Source organism: Mirounga leonina, unplaced genomic scaffold, assembly GCF_011800145.1.
Source record: "Mirounga leonina isolate KUSES-001 unplaced genomic scaffold, KU_Mleo_1.0 Mir_91, whole genome shotgun sequence".
Taxonomy (NCBI): Eukaryota; Metazoa; Chordata; class Mammalia; order Carnivora; family Phocidae; genus Mirounga; species Mirounga leonina.
In genome coordinates this window covers 39,387,076-39,407,904 of record NW_023270839.1, presented here as the reverse complement: position 1 = coordinate 39,407,904, position 20,829 = coordinate 39,387,076, and the positions used below count along the sequence as shown (strand labels likewise).

Sequence of the window (20,829 nt, the reverse complement as noted above, 5' to 3'; positions counted from 1 at the left end):
AAATTCAGGTACAGGTTTTTGTGCGAATGGATGTTCTCACTTCTCTGGGGGAAAAGGCCGAGAGTGCAATTGCTAGGTCACAGGGTAACTGCATGTTCAGTTTTTCGAATAACTCCAAAGCTGTTTTCCAGAATGGTTGTACCATTTTATATTCGCACCAGCAATGTAAGAGTGATCCAGTTTCTCCACAACCTTGCCAACACCTGGTGTCATCCCTATTTTTTATTTTAATCATTCTGATAGGCGTGTAGTGATATCTCTTTGTGGTTTTAACTTGCACTTCCCTAATGGCTAATGATGTTGAATGTCTTTTCATACCCTTATTTGTCATCTGTATATTCTCGTCAGTGAAATGTCTATTCAGGTGTTTTCTCCATTTTCTAATTTTTTTTTTACTGTAGAGCTTTGAGGTGAGGTTTTTTTTTTTAATCTATTCTGCGGTGAATTTTATTGAATTCATAGGGCGCATTCCTTCATGAAAAATAATTTTTAAAAAAAGTTGTACAGGCATGCTTTGTGAGACAAACCGGTGAGATGAAGCCTGCTCAGACCGGACCAGAGCAGACACCAGCCCACACCACAGCCCACATGATGGTGCTTTTATTCAATACAAACAAACAGCAACAATGATAATAGGATGAGACCATAAATGCATGGAAACTTTCTGGGACTCCTGGCTAGGCTCTGACCAATCTATCATTCTTTTCTTACCAGCCAGGTAAACAACCGAGCTCATCTGCTAAGGCCAAAAATTTCAAAGCTCTTAATCCAGTTAGAAATGACTACAACTGAGGACCTTTTCTCTGGCTAGCTGGCTTCCCCAATTCAGAGTTGTTAGCAGGTCAATTTCAGCATCACAGAAAGTCTCCTCCAGCTGGCTGTACCACGTACTGGTGACAAGGAGAGCTTTAACGTGTTCTGTGCTCAGGCTGCTGGGCCTCCGGACAGCTTGTGTCCTTCTGTGCACCTTGGTTCTGAGCATTCTGAGACTTGGTCAGCTACAGATAAAAGGGACCTACCAGCCCGTTCAGAGGCATGTTGTCAACAAGATAATCCATCACATCATCTAAATACTCCATTTTCTGCAGCCTGCCCCTTGTGGGAAGTGAGGAGGCCATCAAACACTTCCTTAAAGGAGGCAGTATTGCAGAACCCTGAGTAGATGTCACCAGCCATCACCCCCAAGGGACTGGCCTGATCTTGGATGTTCTGCAGTAACCTTTGGACATTGGACAGCAGAGTGTGGCACGTGGTCTGCAGCTGCTGAGTCAGGTGGCGGGCAATAGCAAGAGGACGTGACTCAAAGTGCTCAGCACAGTGGGACTCATCTGTATCATCATAGCCAATGCTCTTCCACTCCACCCAGGAGAGACAGAACATATCCTGAGCACCTTGAATTTTCTGGTTGGCACTTTGCACATTCTTCCTGGCAAATTCGATCGGATTAGCAGTGGAATGGAGCTGAGAAATGGTCTCTTGGCTTTTTTGCTTGGCTTCTTTAACCTTGCTGAGAGCCTGCTGGTAGACACATGAGCAGAGCTTGGTAGACAGGGATCCCAGTCTAATGTAATAACTTGGCTTCTGAACTGTATCAAATCCTTCAACTTTTTTTGCTTCTTTTTCTATTCTTTCTCAGTGAGAGGGAGGTACTGGTCCACCAACAACTCTGATTTGGTGAGCGCATTTTCTACTCCACTGCTCACCATCTGCACCATTCGACCTCCCAAGACTGTGTTAATGCTGCCATTGACCATAGACTTGGTCTTCTCCATGCTGCCTGTCACCACTCCTTTGGTCTTGTCCATCACCCCAGTGATGGTGCTGGCCATGGAATCCTTGGCCCCGGTCACAGTAGTGTCACAGTATCTTTTGCCCCGGTCATAACACCTCTGGCATTGGCAACAACTTTGTTTGTTGGCTGATTCAGAATAGGCAGTTTCTCCTCAACCCTGTCTAGCCCCTTACAAGCATAGGTATTGGCAACCTCAATTTGTGGCTCTAGCTTCTGGATGATGGGCAGAGCACTGGTCACAGCCACGGAAGTGATGGTCTTCACACCCTTCTTTGCCATCTTGCACACCAACTTCAAGAGTAGATTTAGTTTGTAAGAAACTGCGAGACTGTCTTCCAAAGTGGCTGTACCATTTTGCATTCTATTCCCAGCAGCAATGAATGAGAGTTCCTGCTGCTCTGCATCCTCATCAGTATTTGGTGTTGTCTGTGTTTTGGCTTTTGGCCATTCTAATAGGTGTGTACATCATGGTGTTTTTATGGAGACCTTCTTTACTTTGTGTCATTGCAAGATACTCCAGATTCCTCCTATATATTTCCTGCCCCAGTCCTAGAAGTTTCTCCAAGAGCCCTGGTACTTTTGGTGGAGAATGCTCATCTTGTTTTTTTCACATAACTACAGCATTAAGATCTATTCATATATTTGTTTAAAAACTTCCCCAATTTGGAACTCTCTTGTACTGTTGGTGGGAATGCAAACTGGTGCAGCCACGTAGAAAACAGTATGGAGGTTCCTTAAAAAATTAAAAATGGAACTGCCCTACAACCCAGCAATTGTACTACTAGGTATTTACCCAAAGAATACAAAAATACTAATTCAAAGGGATACATGCACCCTGATATTTATAGCAGCATTATCTACAATAGCCAAATTATGGAAGTAGCCCATGTCCATCGATTGATGAATGGATAAACTATATATATATATATATATATATATATATACATATATACATATATATCTCACATCTTCTATATAAAATGGAATACTACTCAGCCATAAGAAAGAATGAAATCTTGCCTCAGCAATGACATGGATGGAGCTAGAGAGTATTAAGTTAAACAAAATAAGTCTGTCAGAGAAAGACAAATATCATGACTCCTAGAAGTAGATTTGCTTCGTCAAAGGGCCCATGCATTTGCACTTTGTTATACATATTGCGAAAATTGCTCTGTTGTATGGTTGTACCAATTTATGCTGGCTCCAGTAATATATGATGGTGCCTACTTCCCCACAGCTTTGTCAACACATTTGGCAAAACTTTGGGATTTGTACCAATCTGATGAGTGGATGTATGTCCAGGTAGTATCAATTCACATTTCTCTTAAGAGTCATCTGTATTTCTTTTCTATAAAAATGTCTGTTCATATCCTTTGGCCATTTTTCTCGTGGGTTGTTTTTTATGTTGTAATAATTTGCACAAACTCTTATATATTAGAAAGACTCAGTTCTTTATCTTTGAATCTGGTTTGTCATTTACCTTTTGACTTGGCTTATAGTCTCTTTTGCCAGGCAAAATGTTTTTATTATTTATATAATCAAGTTTAGCAGTCTTTTATGGTATGTGGATTTAGGACAACTCCCGTACCCCTTTTCTCTTTCAGAGTGTTCTTAGCTATTTTGAACTTCAATTGTTTAAGAAAAAAAAAAAAGATAAATGGGGCACCAGGCTGGCTCAATTGGTAGAGCATGCAACTCAATCTTAGAGTCGTGAGTTTGAGCCCCATGTTGGGTGTAGAGCTCACTTTAAAAAAGATAAATAGATAAAACAAAAAACCTGTTTTTATTACACCTATGAGCCACACCTTGCAGCAATCTGAAAGGACAAAGGAGTGCAGGGCATCTGCACAAATTTTAGGTTTGTTCTAGCTCTGTGAAAAAGGGCTCTTGGTACTTTGATACAGATTGCATTAAATCTGTAGATTGCTTTGTGTACTATGGACATTTTAATATTTGTTCTTCCAACCCATGAGCATGGGATGTCTTTCCATTTCTTTGCATCATCTTGAACTTCTTTCATCAGTGTTCTATAGTTTTCAGAGTACAGGTCTTTCACCTCTTTGGTTAAGTTTATTCCTAGATAATTTTATTGTTTTTGGTGCAATTGTAGATGGGATTTTTTTTCTTTCTTTTTTAAGATTTCATTTATTTATTTGAGAGAAAGAGAGAGCGAGCATGGGAAGAGGCAGAGGGAGAAGGAGAAGCAGACTCTCCGCTGAACAGGGAGCCGGATGTGAGGCTCCATCCCAGGACCCTGAGATCATGACCTGAGCTGAAGGCAGATGCTTAACTGACTGAGCCACCCAGGTGCCCCTGGGATTGTTTTCTTAATTTCACTTTCTGCTGTTTCATTATTAGTGTATAGGAATGCAACAGATTTCTGTACATCAGTTTTATATCCTGCAACTTTACTGAATTCATGTATCAGTTCTAGTGGTTTTTTGGTGGAATCTTTAGGGTTTTCTATATATAATATTATGTCATCTGCAAATAATGACAGCTTTACTTCTTCCTTACCAATTTGGATGCCTTTTATTTCTTTATGCTCTCTAATTGCTGTGGCTAGGACTTCCAGTACTGTGTTGAATAAAAGTGGTGAGAGTGGACATCCTTGTCTTGTTCCTGATCTTAGTGGAAAAGCTCTCAGTTTTTCTCCATTGAGTATGATGTTGGCTGTGGGTTTTTCATATAAAGCCTTTATTATGTTGAGATATGTTCCCTCTAGACCTACTCTGCAGAGGGTTTTTATCATGAATGGATGTTGTAGTTTATCAAATGCTTTTTCCACATCTATTGAAATAATCATATGGTTTTTATCCTTTCTCTTATTGATGTGATGTGAGATTGTTCTCTTAACTTCACTTTCTGCTGTTTCATTATTAGTATACAGGAATGCACAAGATTTCTGTACATTGATTTTGTATCCTTAAGTTGATTTTTTAATTAAAAAAAATACTTTAAATTTCAGCTGGAAAAATAAACATGTGAGAATATAAAAGGATAAAAGATTATACTAACAGACTAGGATATTTAAGAAGACTAGCTTTATATGACTTTAAAACAAATTACAAGGCAACAATAATTAAAATAATATGGTACTAGCTCAAGATTAGACATAAAACTTACTGAAAGAGAATCACTTGCCCAGACATAGAGCACATCATATACCAAAATGTGAATATGTGATAAAGGAAAGAATGAAAAAGTACTTAAGAGAAGTTATAATTATTTAATAAATGCACTTGACATAGAAATATTTAAAATATTGGGGGGAATCTATTGAGTAATATATCACACCATATACAAAAAAATATACTGTAGGAGGATTAAAGAGTTAAACATCAAAAATCAAATTGTAACTAGAAGATTCCTAAATTAAAATTCAAAATTTGCATCAATACCTGTGATTACACATTTACATCTTTAGCATGTTGAAAAGTTCTAAGAGTAAGCAACATATATTATGATCCAAGAGTAATAACCTCAAAGAAACTGGTTAAGGAAAAACCACATCAACGTAGACAAAGGATAGGAAGAAATAACTCACAATAGAAGAACCTCAACTAGAAAAATTATTGGGAAAATTTCAGGGTCAATAGTAATCAAAGAGATTGAAAATAAAACAATAACAAAGAATCATTTAACTATAAAATTTATAGAAAATGTTAATACGTAATATTGGTGAAAGGTCACTCATAAATTACTGGGGGCTATCATAAAAATGTTTTTACCACCTGACCCAGAAATCCTCTTTGGAGAATTCATATATAATGCAAAAGACATACAAAGTTACAGGCCATAAAGATGTTCATAAATCATTATTTAGCCTGGCAAAGTCAGAAAAAACTTAAATACCTGATAGTTGAGGAACTGTTAAGTGTGATGTAGTCACCGAACCACATCTGGTATTAAAAATGGTTGCTAGAAAAACTAGCAACATTTGATACCTGAGCTGGATAGAGTCTCCACTGGACCCGAATCAAAATTCTGATGTCTTGATGGTTAAAAACAAATAAGCATCCCCCTTTCCAGAATTCCGCCTTAGCTTGGATTCTTTCTAGCTAGAGGTGCTACTACACATACGAAGAAAACTGGAAGGGAATACAGAAAGATCATTGCTTTACCAGGGTGCTGGGATTAGGGATGCCTTTTTTCTCCATATTCCAATGAACTGTGCTATATTGTTCTTACAATAATTTAAAATATAGTGCTTATTTAAGAAATGACCTCTTAAAAAACAAACAAAAAAACAAAAAAAAAAACAAAAGAAATGACCTGTTTCTAATTTAAACAATAGATAGTTCCTCATTTATATAATGGGAATAATAATAGCACCTAAAGATAAAGAAACAAAGGCCCAACGAGGTCCAAACAACTTGCCCAAGGTCATTCAGTATATGAACGGCAGTGCCAGGCCTCAAAGCCAGGTTGTCTGACAAAGTACATGCCTTAACCACAAGGATATACTGTCTCCTGTGAGTGCACCACAACATAACAAGAAAAAATGAACAACCAAGAGGCTAGATCTGTGATATAAAAGACCATCACTAAGTCCCAATGGATAAATGAGTGGAGAACACGAGCGAATAATTTGCTTGGGAGAAAATGCAGCTTGTTTGCTAAGCCTGTTCTAGCTAGAAACTTATCTGATCCTCCCTCACGCTAGCTACCAGGTCCTCCAGTCCTGGCCCTCATGCCAACCCCAGGGGCCCAAAGCACCCATCTCTCCCTGCTGTGCTTCATCAGCGAGGTCATGGGGACTTTGCAGTGGGGACCCCCTTTCAACCCAGGCCCCCACACTTACATGATCAGCCACATTGGTGTGGCCTCCTGCATGGATGAGGGCCCGGGCCACGTCCTCAGAGCCACAGAGGACTGCGTAGTGGAGGCAGCTCTGTTTTTTCTAGAAAGAAACAGGCATCAGTGCCATGTCCTGAAAGCCCCTCACAGTGGGGCTTTGGGATCCATTATTCCATTTGTGTCTCACAACCCCCGGGACAATTACCCCTTGAACCCTGAGGCTGGAGAAATCAATTGCCTTGCCCAGGCCTGGTGATGAGTAAAAGGAGCTCACTGTGGTCCTGGCTTTTCCATGCCTCCTGTCACAAACTCCAGAACATATATCAAAGCCTGCACAATTCCTAGGCTGGTAAAGACACGTAGAGTATACTCTGAGGTTTTCAAAGAGAGGAATAAATAAGATTTGCTAGCACAGAGCAAACCCCACCTGGCACGCACTGCCCCACTAGATCTGGTCTCAGCACATCCGGGCAGGAGCTGGGCAGCACCAGGGCAAGGCTTCATCCCGATGGGCCTTCTAAGTGCCCTCCTTCAATCCAAGGGCACCCCCGGTCAAACAACGATCTCACATGTGATACCCCCTCCCCCTAACTCTGCCAGGCAGACCTCTCTAGGCAATCAGGGGTCCCAGACTGCCCAGACTGTTCCCCCAGGACTTTCAGTTTTAAAACCAGGACGGTATGGGGTAAACTGGGACGAGCTGGTCACCCTCCCAAAGTCCTATCTGAACTGAGTACACAGGGTGAGTCGGAACCAGTCCACCTCCCAATGGCAAATGTACTCCCTTTGGGTTAGCCCCCACTCCAGAGACCCTGTGAGGGGTGGGGGTGTCCAGGTAGAATGTGCCCACTACCAGAAACCTCAAGCCAAGGCAAGAGCACAAGGCCCAGTGCAGTGGGCAGCTCTAGCCCTGCCAATGACCACCAGCTGGACACGATCTCCCCAGTCCCTAAACTCCTATGCTGCTGCTGCTGGGGAGATGGCCTTGACATTTCACTTCTTGTGCCCCCTTCCAGTCCTGAGCACTGTGCTGGGCACAGAGACACGGTTGCTGCCCAAAGAGCAACACTGTGCCGATGGAAGGACCTAGCTGGGTGCCCTGGGGCAGCTGCTTCCACCCTCTGGGTGGGCCTTGGTGTCATCCCGACACCCTGGGGAAGAAGCAAGGTGTACCTGCTAGGGGAGTTCTGCAAATTAAGTGTTTTGTGACTTATAAAGTATTATTCACATCGAAGGGGGGGGCGGTTAACATTGATATTATTATTGAATTTACGTTTGTCATTTTGCTACTTATTTTCTGTATGTCTCCTGTCTTTTTTGTTCTTCGGTTTCTCCTTGGTTGCCTTCTTTTGTGTTAAATATTTCTAGCATACTATTTTAATTCCTGGGCTTTTTCACTATTTTTGCTAGCATATTTTATTTATTATTATTGCTTTATTATTGAAATTTAGAACAAATAGAGAATTCCAGACCCTGAAGCCATGCAATCAGCCAAGACAGATTATTTGTCATTGATCTAAAAGTAAAAAGCCAAACAAAACAAAAACGCCAACTCCCTAAGTCCACAACGCCCCTTTTTCCAGGACACGGAGAGAATTTCCAGTGGCTGACTTAAGGAGTCAGTAGTGAGAGAGAGAAGAGGCCTGCCCCAGGCTCCAGCTCCGGGGGCTGGTGGGGCTCCTGCACAGACTGGGCAAACCTTCCAGGCCATGAGCTCTGCAGTCCGGGGAATAGGCTTTTCAGACTCAGCTTTGCTTCTTGCCAGCTTGTGACCCGCGAAAGTCACTGAATCTCTCTAAGCTTCCGTTTCTTCATCGGTATAACAGGGGTAATTTTTCTGAAGGGCTTGTTATAAAGGGGACTCATGAACTACCAAGCACCCCGCAATAAGAAGACACCAACAGGTGGTGAGCTCCTAGCACGTCCCAGGCCCTGGGAGGAGTATTTACTCTTCACAGCACTGTAAAAACATGACTACGTAGCATCCCCCTATTATAGTTGGAAAATGAAGCTCAGAGAATTTAAGTGACTTGGCCTCGGTCACAGAGCCCCGCAGTGGAGAAGCCAAGACCAGACCCCAGGCCTGCTGCCTGAGGGCCCCTATTCACACACGTTCAGGAATCACTGTGGCCGCTACCGTGGGCACGGTTAGAGTTAGGCCTCAGAAGCCAAGGGCAGACATCCGTCCCGGGGGAGGACTGACTACCTGGGTGAGGGCGTTCACACAGCTCCCGGCCTCAAGAAGGAGCTGTACACAGTCAGGGTGGACACCTTCAGCCGCCACGTGCAGGGCAGTCAGACCTTCCTGAAACACATGGGGAGAGGTCTGAGGATGGCAGGGAGGCTGAGGCCAGACCCTGAGGGGAGAGGGACCCCTCCCGCTAGGGCTCCAGGGCTCTGGGAGCTCTCCATGGCCATGCTACTGAGGACAATAACCTGCATCATTATCTGTGGTTCCCTGAGCCCCATACCTGATTTTCTCACATTGAGGAGCATGTGGTACATTGACTCCCACCTCCACAGCCCTGCTCACGTTCTCCCCCTCCAAGCTGCCTCACCCCCTGCTCTCTGTCTATTCCTTCTTACTCCAGGAAGCCTCTAGCAGGGAAAAATCAGGCTGCACCTCGGGCCGTCCGTTCCTCGAAAGCAGGGAGCGAGCGAGCATCTCTGCATCCTCTCGGTGATGACTCACCGCGTTCTGCTCCTCCAGGTCCAGCCTGATGTCCACGAGCCGTCGCAGCACAGCCAGGTGGCCCTGGCCGGCAGCCAGGTGAAGGGCCGTGTTCCCCTCCTGCAGGCAGAAGGGCTCCCGAGGGGCCGGTAGAATCATAGACCCTTCAAGGCCCTGGGGACCTGCTGGAAATGCCCCTCATTGTATAGACATGGAAGCTGAGGTCCAGAGAGGGGAAGTGACACATCGGGGGTCACAGAGCGAGTCGACGAAAAACTGCAGCCCCAAACCCTGGGCCAATGTCTCCCTGCCTGTGAGAACTGTGCCCCAAACTACAACCAGGGGCACTTCCAAGGGCCAAGTCCTGGTCTTTCCTCACACTTGAAGGCAGACACAATACTTGGGGGGAGAAACAATCCCTACTTTCCATGCCCCTGTCCAAAGCCAGTCCCTCTTTGAGCCATCCTCAATCCATCCCCTTCCCTTGCTCAAGGCCACAGCTCCAAGGACTCTCCTTGGCACTCAGGTTGTGCCCGGGCAGCCAGCTGCATGGCCCAATTCAAGATGGTAGCTTCTCATTGAATAGTGCGGTCGCGCTGACCATACTACTTAAAACCACAACTCTGGGGACGCCCGGGTGGCTCAGTGGGTTAAGCGTCTGTCTTTGGCTCAGGTCGTGATCTCGGGGTCCTGGGATCAAGCCCTGTGTTGGGCTCCCTGATCAGTGGGGAGCCTGCTTCTCCCTCTCCCTCTGCCCCTCCCCCTGCTTGTGCTCTCACTCACGCGTGTGCTCTCTCTCTCTAATAATAAAATCTTAAAATAAAACAAAACTGCAGTTCCCACCCTCTGTCCTCCTAATCCCCTGATCTTGCTGGACTTTTCTTTCTCTTTTCCCCCATAGCACTGATAACACACTATCATTTGCTTGTATACTATGCTTATTATTTATTGTCTGACTCGTCCTGCTAGAACATAAACACCTCAAGGGCAGGGATTTCTGTCTGTTTTTGTTCTCCAATGTTTCCTCAAGTGCCTAGAATAAGGCCTGGGGCACATGGCAGACATTCAATAAAATATTTGTTCAGTGAGTAAATACTGTGATGGAGAGATTGACATGTGTCTCCTGGAACTTGAGAACCACAGGGCTGGTAATTGTCTCACACTTGAGAAGTCTAAAGGTGACTTGTGTCACTGTGGCTCCCCTGGGTGTGGCAAAGGGCACGCTGTTCTTTGTATCAGAAGTGGCTCTTGCCAAGGGCAGCCTTATGGGGTTGTCCTTAAAGGGATCTTTCTGCAGGGGCATCTGTGTGGCTCAGTCAGTTAAGCATCCGACTTTTGATTTCAGCTCAGGGCATGATCTCAGGGTCATGAGATCAAGACCCATATCAGGCTCCGTGCTTGGCGGGGAGTCTGCTTCTCCATCTCCCTCTGCTCCTCTAAAAATAAATAAATCTTTTTTTTTTTGTAAGGGAATCTTTCTGCAGAGGACAAGTGCATGGTGAAGGGGCCCCAGCAAAGAGGAGGAGAGCTGGAAGGGGCCAGCCAGAAAAGTATGTCTCTCAGGAAGAACCACACGTGGAGAACCAGAGCAGGGGCCCCTGAGGGAACCCACAAAGGCATCATCAGAAGGGACAAGCCAGCTTCAGCCATTCATCACGCCCAGAAGGGCTCTGGGATATATCTAGCTACACCAGTCATGGGGGCTTCTAGCTCAAGGTCTTTTCCTCTGCCCTAGCCTGTCTCAGCACCTTCCTGAGGAAGGAATCAAGACATGCACATCAGACCAGAACTCTTAAGGGCCCAGTGAGGGGGTGAACAAATACCAATGCCAAAGTGGTACTTAAAGCAGCTATAGACATACCTCCCCTCATGAGAACTCCACACATACATAAAACAACTATATCCTATGGGATCGAAGGTGAAACATTTAAATTTCTTCTATGATCATTACCACGTTGCATTAATAAATAAAAGTTAAGTTTAAAAAAATCCCCTCGGGGCGCCTGGGTGGCTCAGTCGTTAAGCGTCTGCCTTCGGCTCAGGTCATGATCCCAGGGTCCTGGGATCGAGCCCCACATCGGGCTCCCTGCTCAGCCAGGAGCCTGCTTCTCCCTCTTCCACGCCCCCTGCTTGTGTTTCCTCTCTAGCTGTCTCTCTCTGTGTGTCAAATAAATAAATCTTTAAAAAAAAAAATAAAAAAATAAAAAAATCCCCTCAATGACAACAACAAAATGTCCCCTGAACAGCCTTGTTTGCTTCTTGCCCACCGTCTCTGCAAATGTGCGCACAGCTCCCTACAGCTGCTGCCGGCCCGGGCCGGGCTGGGGGAGGGGGTGGCCACGGTGTGAAGTCTGTGTTCCAGGAGACACAAAGGAAGTGGTGAACCATGGGGGCCAATATGTGCCCCCAAGTAGCAGGGCTGTGAAGACAGGGGCAGGGTTTTGTTTTCCCTCTGGGTTATAAATATCCACCTATTGCTCTTTTTTTTTTTTTTCAAGATTTTATTTATTTATTTGACAGAAAGAGAGAAAGCGCACGCACAAGCAGAGGGAGTGGCAGGCAGAGGGAGAGGGAGAAGCAGGCTTCCTGCCGAGCAGGGAGCCGGATGCGGGGCTCGATCCTAGGACCCCGAGATCATGACCTGAGCTGAAGGCAGACACTTAACTAACTGAGCCACCCAGGCGTCCCACACACATCTTGCTCTTTGAAGGTGCAGGTGGCACAGCCCCCCTAACAGAGCAACTCTCACTCTATCTGGGCGGGTAGGGGGCTCAGAGGCAGGAGAGCTGGACAGAAGGAGGCCATGGCATTGGGCTCAGTGTCCTCGCCCCTCCTCCTGTGAGGATGCCCAGGCTCTCTATCTCTGGGACGCCTTGTCAGCAGCCCCCTCGATATTCCCAGGGGATTTAATCACTCCCTCTGGACTCTCAAAGCCTCCCTAACATCACAACACCTGTGGCGTGCCCTGTGTTGTCACAGGACCATCTTAGCAGGCTGTGGGGTCCTAGCAGGCGTCAGACCTTTAACGGCACTGGGTCTTGAAAAGCATATTATTATGCCTCCTGCCCAAATGAAATTCAAAACGAAAACATCTTTCACCTGAAAATACAAAACTTAACAGGGGCATGCAAGTTTTTTAAAAAAGAATTTTTTATTTATTCATTTGAGAGAGAGTGAGTGAGAGCACAAGCAGGGGGGAGGGGCAAAGGGAAAGGGAGAAGCAAACTCCCCGCTGAGCAGGGAGCCCAAAACAGGGCTAGATCCCAGGACCCCGGGATATCGACCCGAGGCAAAGGCAGACACTTAACTGACTGAGCCACCCAGGTGCCAATAGGGTCATGCAATTTTAAAAGCTTCTTTCTAGAATTTCTGACTGCAAGATTCTGGGTAAGCTCATCAAAGCTGGGCTTTGCTTGTTTTCCAGTTTTGGTGTTCCTGCCCTCCTGGCACCCTGAATACAATCGTGTTTTAACCTCCGAGGTAGAAGCACCCTGGCAGGAGCTGTCCTTCACTCTCTGTACTCCCACAGTTCTTGGCCCACATCCTACACAGTCTAGTCCAGAGCATGACCTGTTCAGCCCATTTCCAGAATGAAGGAAATCAGCCTGATCTGATTCTCAGGACCAAAAGGATGAGTGTAGACAGGTGGATTCGGTGCAAACCCCAAGGGCTTAGTGCCCCAGGAGGCAGCTTGAAGAGAGGGAGCTGCCCAGGGCTGGGCATCAGGTTGCTGGTTCCAAACCCAGCCCAACCTTTGTCTTGCTGTGTGACCCTGGCTAAAGCATCCCCCTCTCTGGACCTCCAATCTATAAAATGAGAAGGTTGATTGGTCCTCAATGAAGGACACTTCCAGTTCTAATACCCTGTGTGCATTTGCCTGTCACTAGCTTATAAACAGAACTCCTCTATCCTGGCCAAGAACATTAATCAGAAGATTAATAATGGAGTCTGTCCCTTTACTGGAAGTGTTGTTTAGAATTTGCTGCAACATACTTGCCTAATGATTCACAATGGCCCACTGAAATGAGTCATTTTCAGGGTAGTCCCCTCAGGCCCAGCCCTCACCTCTCCTCAGATTGATGAAATCCTGCTTGAAGCTCTCCACCCTGAACCAACTGTTCCCTCCTCCGGGCTCTCATCCCACTTTTGCCATGACCATAGCAGATGACTAAATGACAAAGAGTAAATAACCAGCGGGTGCGTGGCCACCCGCCCCCCCAACTCTTCCTCTCACCTGAAACAACAGACAACCCCAAGGGCATCACAGTCCTGCTCAAACCCATTCCAGGCAGCACCACCAGCCAACAGACTTGCCATCCCAGCTCCCCACACCTGATCACAGCTTTCTACTAGGGTGGCAGCTCGGGTTCCTTGGCTGAAAAACTGTCTTGGATATCTTTGAGCTCCTCACGCGCAGCACGGGACAGGCCCATAGCGTGTGCTTGAAAAATGGCTGCAGGATGAATATCCAACCCTCTCTGTCCTTGAGCCGCCTGCCCTTCCAACATCCTGGAGTCAGAAGTAGGCACAGGTCAGCTGCCAGAGAGCGCCCACCCCGGTCAGGAGCCCAGAGCTTGGACCTCCCCTGGGACCCAGTTACAGTACCTTGTCTTTCACACTGTGGTCACAGCCAGAGCCCACAAGGAAGTCCAGAGCATCCAGCTGCCCGTGTTCAGCAGCCCGATGGAACGCCGTCCTTCCCAGCTGACCGGGGAGGGGAAGAAAGTGACCCTTCTGTACTGTGTAGGAGGCACGTCCACACTGCCCACCTAGCCAACCACTCAGGGCTTGCAGGGGCCTCTCCTGCCCCAGTAACTCTCCCTTCCCCTCGTCCTACCACCTTACCTGGAAAGCCTAGACCCAACTTTCCAACAAGACCCACGGGGTGGGTTCCTCCCCTACTGAAATCCTTCTGTGGCTCCCTGCTGTCTACTGAATAAAGGACAGATTCCTGAGGCTTGAGGTCGATGGAGATTTCCATGAGGGGCTCCCAACATGGCCCTGGCTCTCACTCCCAAAATTCCAGTCCATCTGAACTCACATGCAAAGGGCCTTTTTCACCTCTAAAGCTCTGACAATGCTCTTCTCTCTATTTACAAAATCTCCCTGCTTTCCAATCTTACCAACAAAATCCAGGTCACTCACTAAATGCCACCTCATCCAGGAAGCAGAAAGCAATAGCTCCCGTCTCTAACCTATCTAGTTAGTCCTCATCAGAACCTCTCTGAGGGAACTGACCATTTTCCTCCTATGTCCCGCTCATTTGTGCTCTAACACCCTTTCTAGGCCAGCAGTTCCCTGAGGTGGGGTCCAGTCTGCACTACTCACAGCTCAAAGGATGCACTCAAGGAATGGGCAAGAGTGGCCCCAGGAGCCCCAAACCCAATGGGAAGGACAAGCAGCCTCAAGGCCACTCTCACCTTGTCAGCATGGTCCAGGGGCACATCCTCCAGGTCCTCCATTATGAACGCCAGCACCGGCACGTGGCCTTTTTGGGCTGCACAGTGTAATAAGGTCAGGCCGTCCTGGAAACGAGGTGGTAGACCAGGGTGGTCCCTACAGTCTATGAAGGGGGGCCCTTCTCACACCCTGGCTGTCTCCCAAACGGTGAGTGTTTGCAATCCAGAACACAGCTTTCCCACGGAAACAACACAGTATGTAAATGGGGATGGACCCCTGAGCCACCCACGGGTGCCCCACTCAGCCTTAGAGGGGCTGGTGGGAGTCAGGATGCCAGAGTTCAAATCCCAGCTCCAGCATTGATCAGCAATGCAGTGTGGTCTTGACCAAGTTATGTGTACCTTCATGAGCCTCCATTTTCTCCTAGGTCAAACCAGGATAACCCCTGACTACCTCAGTTGGTGGCTGAGGGGGCATCACCTACAGGAAGTCTTTTTATACGCTGAAAAATAACTCAGGATGTAAGGTGAGGTTGTATAGCACTGACAGTCCCCAGAATACCCCTCACAGGACATTATTACAAGGTTACAACATCTGCTTGCCTTGATACGGCCCCAGATGAGAAAAGAGGTGACTAAGTGCCCAGGATCTGTCTCTAGGAGGTCACCTCCTAAGCTTCCAGGGAGGGCTGAGAGCTGATGGAATCTACAGAGACGAGGTGTTAAAAAAGGAGAAAGTAGACTCACAATGGAGTCACTTGTGCTAAGGCCCACCCACATCACCAAATCGACACTTAATATCTAACCCAACTGCAACTTCAGCCTCTCCCAGATAAGTAATCTTAACCAGTCAGTCTTTAATTTCCTGGTCAACACTAGGGAGGAAATCCACCTGACAGACACCCCCACTGGCCCCCAAAGGAAGGTGATCTTGCCTAAAACAATCCACTCTTTGCTAGGGTAACTTCCTTGCCCCACTGTCTTTTGCCTATAAAAGTCTTTCATTTTGTACAGCTCCCCAGAGCTCCTTTCTATTTGCTAGATGGGATGCTGCCCAATTCATGAATCATTGAATAAAGCAATTAGATCTTTAAATTTACTCACTTGAATTTTGTTCTTTAACAGAGGGTAAGTGGCCAGGGTGGGAAGAGGTGTAGGCTGGAAGAAGGTCTCTTGGCCCCAGAAGCAATATTTAAGTGAGGGACGTTTGCAAATCCTATGTTTACAGCCCAGAGCTTCTACCAAGGCCTTGCATTATAGCTGGAGTGTTTGGAGTCTTGTTTTTCAAATAGATTGCAACCATCGATGGGTCATAAAAATCAATATATTGAATGATGTTGTACATCTTGACAGTAGTTTGGATTACACTGGAGTAAAATTTGTCAAATCTCAGTGAATATAAACTTAAGATTTTTGTATGTCATTTTAGATAAAGAAATTGAATTCTAGTAAATATTATGCATGCTGAAGTATTTATTTATTTATTTATTTATTTATTTATTTATTTATTTATTTTTTATTTTTTTAAAGATTTTATTTACTTATTTGACAGAGAGAGACAGCGAGAGAGGGAACACAAGCAGGGGGAGTGGGAGAGGGAGAAGCAGGCTTCCCGCGGAGCAGGGAGCCCGATGCAGGGCTCGATCCCAGGACCCTGGGATCATGACCGGAGCCGAAGGCAGACGCTTAACGACTGAGCCACCCAGGCGCCCCCATGCTGAAGTATTTAGAGGGAAGTATAGTGATGTCTGTAATTTATTTTGAAATGCTTCCAAAATTTATAAAGAACTCTAAAAGCTCATTAATGAGCTATTAAACAACTCAATTAAAAAATCATTTGGACACAAGGAAGATATATGGATGGCAAATAAGCACATAAAAAGATACCTAACATCATTAGTCATTACTGAAATGCAAATTAAAACTACAAAGAGTTTCTAACAATAGAGTATGGAAAGGGGAAAAATGCTAACATTCCAGTGGAGAAACCTGGCCGACACCACTTTATCCACGTGATTAAGTGTGAAATTATGGTTTATAATAAGAAATATGTATTTGGTCTTCATCCTATTTCTGTTAACAGAGCTCCTAAAACCCTTGGTATTTTCTAAGTGTACAGAGTGATTAAGGTGTCTATTGTTATGTTAATTTGGTGACAAGGGAAGCCCAAGATAACCTGAAGATGGGGGCTGGTTGCCTGGGAAACCAACTCAATTAGAGGGTTAGAACTTTCAGTCCCACCCCCTGACCTCCAGGGAGGGGAGAGAGGCTGGAGGTTGAGTCAATCACCAATGACCAAGGATTTAATCTATCAAGTCTATGAAATGAAGCCTCCATAAAAATGCAAAAGGACAGCATTGGGAGAACTTGCAGGTTGGTGAACAAGAATGCATCCACGTGCCGGGTCCCACGCTCCACAAGGACAAAAGTTCCTTTGTTGGGGACCTCACCCTATGTGTCTCTTCATCTGGCTATTGATTTGTGTCCTTTAATATCCTTTGGAATAAATTTGTGATCTAGTGAGTAAACTGGTTTCCTGAGTTCTGTGAACCCCTCTAGCAAATTAACCAACCTTAAGGAGGAGGTCGTGGGAACCTCTGATTTATAGCCAGTCGGTCAGAAGCCCAGGTGATAGCGTGGACTTGGGATTGGCTTCTGAAATGGGGGTGGTCTTGTGGGACTGAGCCCTTAACCAGTGGAATCTGATGATATCTCCAGGCAGATAGTGTTGGAATTGGGTTAAATTTGTGGGATACCCAGTCAGTGTCCATGGAGAATTGAACTAATTGCTTGTGATATGGAAAAAACACACACATTAGAATTGGTGTCAGAACTGGATCAAGGTAACATCACCAGTGACAGGCCATATTGGTATTGATAAAGTTAATTCTTATATTGAGACCTACAAAATAGAGGCTGCCCCAGTGACCTGGCCCAGGTCACAAATCTAATCCTACCTCTGGGGCACCTGGGGGGCTCAGTCAGTTAAGCGTCTGCCTTCAGCTCAGGTCATGATCTCAGGGTCCTGGGATCGAGCCCTGCTTCGGGCTCCCTGCTCAGCTCAACTTCTCCCTCTCCCTCTGCTCCTCTCCCCTGCTCATGTTCTCTCTTTCTCTCAAATAAATACATATATATACATATATGTATATATGTGTGTGTGTGTGTGTGTGTATATATATGTATAAACCTACCTCAGCCTGCACTTACAGGAAACCTAACATACGCCAATGACAACCTAACATACACTCAGCCGTACTAACTCCCCCTACCCTAGAAAACAGGACCCGCTAGCCTTACAAGGAAATCCCCCTCCCTAGCAGCCAATCCTGCCATTTCTGTTGTTGCTTTGGGGGGCTCTACAAAATTTGCTCTTGCCCCAAATCCCTCCAGAAGAGTGCTCAACTACTTTGAAGGGCTGTAGTCCCTCAATCCAGGAAAGGTTTTCTTTTGAATAAAGGACATCAAACTCACGACTAAACTATTTGCATTTTGGGGGCTCCTGGCTGGCTCAGTTGGTAGAGCATGTGACTCTTGATCTTGGGGTCATGAGTTGGAGCCCCACGTTGGGCACAGAGTTTACTTACTTAATTAATTAAATTGTTTTTGTTTTGTCATTGCATAGTGTCCTATGCCCCCTGATAGGAGTCAGTGAAGGGCGCTGACCCCCGAAAAGGTAAGCCGCCAGTGCAGAGAAGCCCAGCACTCTGACTCACTGGTGCTTCCTCCCTCATACCACAGAGCACCCCAATGAGCAGTGAGGGAGCGCCAGGCTCCCTAACGTGCCAGGCACTGAGCCAGATACTTGATAGACAGCACTGAGCTGCTCCCTCAACTCAGAGGTGAGTACTAGCATCCCCATTTTCCAAGGTGAAAATTGAGGCTCAGGATGCTTAAGTAATTTGCCCAAGGTCCCAGGACCAGAACTTTGCTCCTTCCACCCCACTGCACCACAAGGGAGGCAGGGCCGAGGGGGAGGTGGGAGGAGGCCCCAGCCTCTGTCTCCTTAAATCTTCTAACCACCTTCTGGGGTGTTACTTTGATTCCTCTTGTGTGAATAAGGAGGCTGCCCAGAGGGCTAGCGACTGTCCCAACATGACAGAGTGGTAAAGGGTCAGGGGCACCAAAAGAAAGAGGCTTTTAATGCCGACGGGAGAGGCACCCCAGCACTTCTCCCGGCCCCAGTGGAAACAGCTAGCATCCCAACTTCACAGGGCTGAGTTCAGCTGGGGCTTCTGGAGGGTTCTCAGAAGGCAAGGCAAGCTGGGACAGCAGAGCCACGTGGGGAGTAAGACGGGGCAGAGCTGGGGGTAGATGGCAGAGGTGGGGGCACACCAGTGCAGCAGGGCCAAGGAAACAGAGAGGGCAGGGGCTTGGGGAGCAAGGGGGCTGCCAGCTGAGGCCTTACCTTGTTCTCACAGTGGATCTTGGCCCCAGAGTTGACCAGGATCTGGAGGATCCGTAAGTGGCCAAACCAGGCAGACAGGAGAAGCGCGTTCATCCCAAACTGGGGGAGAGGACACAGGGAGGAGGGGAGGTGAATGTGAGCAGGTGTGGCTGTGCCACCTGGGCCCATGTCTGCACTGAAAATCATACAACCATAAGGGACCATAAGTGCCACCCAGGCCAGGGAGCACCAAGGTTAAGGAATGTCAAAACCATGGCATTTTTTAATTTTTAATTTTTTAAATTTTTAAAAAAATATTTTATTTATTGGGATGCCTGGGTGGCTCAGTCAGTTAAGCGTCTGCCTTCAGCTCAGGTCATGATCCTAGGGTCCTGGGATCAAGTCCCACATACGGCTCTTTGCTCAGTGCAGAGCCTGCTTCTCCCTCTGCTCCCTCCCCCACCCCTACCCCTGCTTATGCACTCTCTCTCTCTGACAAATAAACAGAATCTTAAAAAAAAAAAAAAAGACATTTTTATTTATTTGAGAGAGAGCACGAGTGGGGGGAAGGGGCAGGGGCAGAGGAAGAAGCAGACTCCCCACTGAGCAGGGAGCTGGACACAGAGCTCAATCCCAGGACCCTGGGATCATGACGTGAGCCGAAGGCAGACGCTTCACAGACTGAGCCACCCAAGCACCCCTCCACGGCATTTTTTTTTTTTTAAATAGAGGCTGAGACACTATTGCAAACTTTTGTTTTTGCTAAATAAAATTTAAAAATAGGGGCGCCTGGGTGGCTCAGCCAGTTGAGCATCCAAGTCTTGATTTCTGCTCAGGTCATGATCTCCTGGGTCATGAGACTGGCCCCACATCAGGCTGGGCGTGGAGCCTGCTTGGGCTTCTCTCTCTCCCTCTCCCTCTGCCCCTCCCCCACTGGTGCTGTCAATAAATAAATAAATAAATAAATATATATATATATATATATATAAAACAGCTATCATCTATTCTCCCCATCACTTAATAAAGAAGAAACATTTTGGGCGCCTGGGTGGCTCAGTTGGTTAAGCGACTGCCTTCAGCTCAGGTCATGATCCTGGAGTCCCGGGATCGAGCCTCGCATCGGGCTCCCTGCTCGGCAGGGAGCCTGCCTCTCCCTCTCCCTCTGCCTGCCTCTCTGCCTACCTGTTCTCTCTATCTCTCTGTCAAATAAATAAATAAAAATATTTATAAAAAATAAATAAATAAATAAAAAATAAAGAAGAAACATTTTAACATAAAAAATTTGGGAGGAACTAATCACAGAATATGCTCTTTCCAAATACAGCTTCATGAAAAACATACTACATTGTTCTTATTTTCTGATTTGCTATGGCTGGTGAAGACCTCATCCTGGACTTTGGGAGCCCACTGTTTGACTATCCTACAGGACAGCCTCCAGGCAGATGGCTTAAGCCTACAGACACCTCACCCCTCACAAGACATGCACTGAACTAACAACCACTGCTCACTGTTGGAAAGTCCCTCCTTCCTCTGCACTGAAATCTGCCTCCCTGTACCTTCCACCCCACCGGCGCTTTGCAGCAACTGAGAATATGTCTGGGCCCTTTTCCGATGATGGCCCAGGATGCTCTTCCTCAACATCTGTGAAGTACTGAGGGATCAAGAGAGCCCCTTCACCAACCTGTGCCTTCATGGGGTTCTGCCTATGACCCCGCACTGGGTAGAATCTCAGTGACTGTGGCCTGGCTGGCTGAGGGAGAGAATGAACACACACAGGGCAGAG

General features: G+C 46.4%; 1 protein-coding gene and 1 pseudogene across 1 annotated transcript in view; both read right to left on the bottom strand.

Annotated features, from left to right (window-relative positions):
- The window catches only part of ANKDD1A (ankyrin repeat and death domain containing 1A), a 43,025-nt gene that overhangs the window by 12,645 nt on the left and 9,551 nt on the right, over window positions 1-20,829 (bottom strand). Inside the window, exons 5-10 of the mRNA XM_034994617.1 lie at window positions 19,068-19,166; window positions 14,684-14,788; window positions 13,869-13,967; window positions 9,285-9,383; window positions 8,799-8,897; window positions 6,597-6,695 (exon numbers count right to left, since the gene is read on the bottom strand). Of these exons, the coding sequence (XP_034850508.1) occupies window positions 6,597-6,695; window positions 8,799-8,897; window positions 9,285-9,383; window positions 13,869-13,967; window positions 14,684-14,788; window positions 19,068-19,166 (600 nt within the window). The remainder of the gene's footprint in view (window positions 1-6,596; window positions 6,696-8,798; window positions 8,898-9,284; window positions 9,384-13,868; window positions 13,968-14,683; window positions 14,789-19,067; window positions 19,167-20,829) is intronic.
- LOC118003475 lies at window positions 909-5,952 on the bottom strand (annotated as a pseudogene).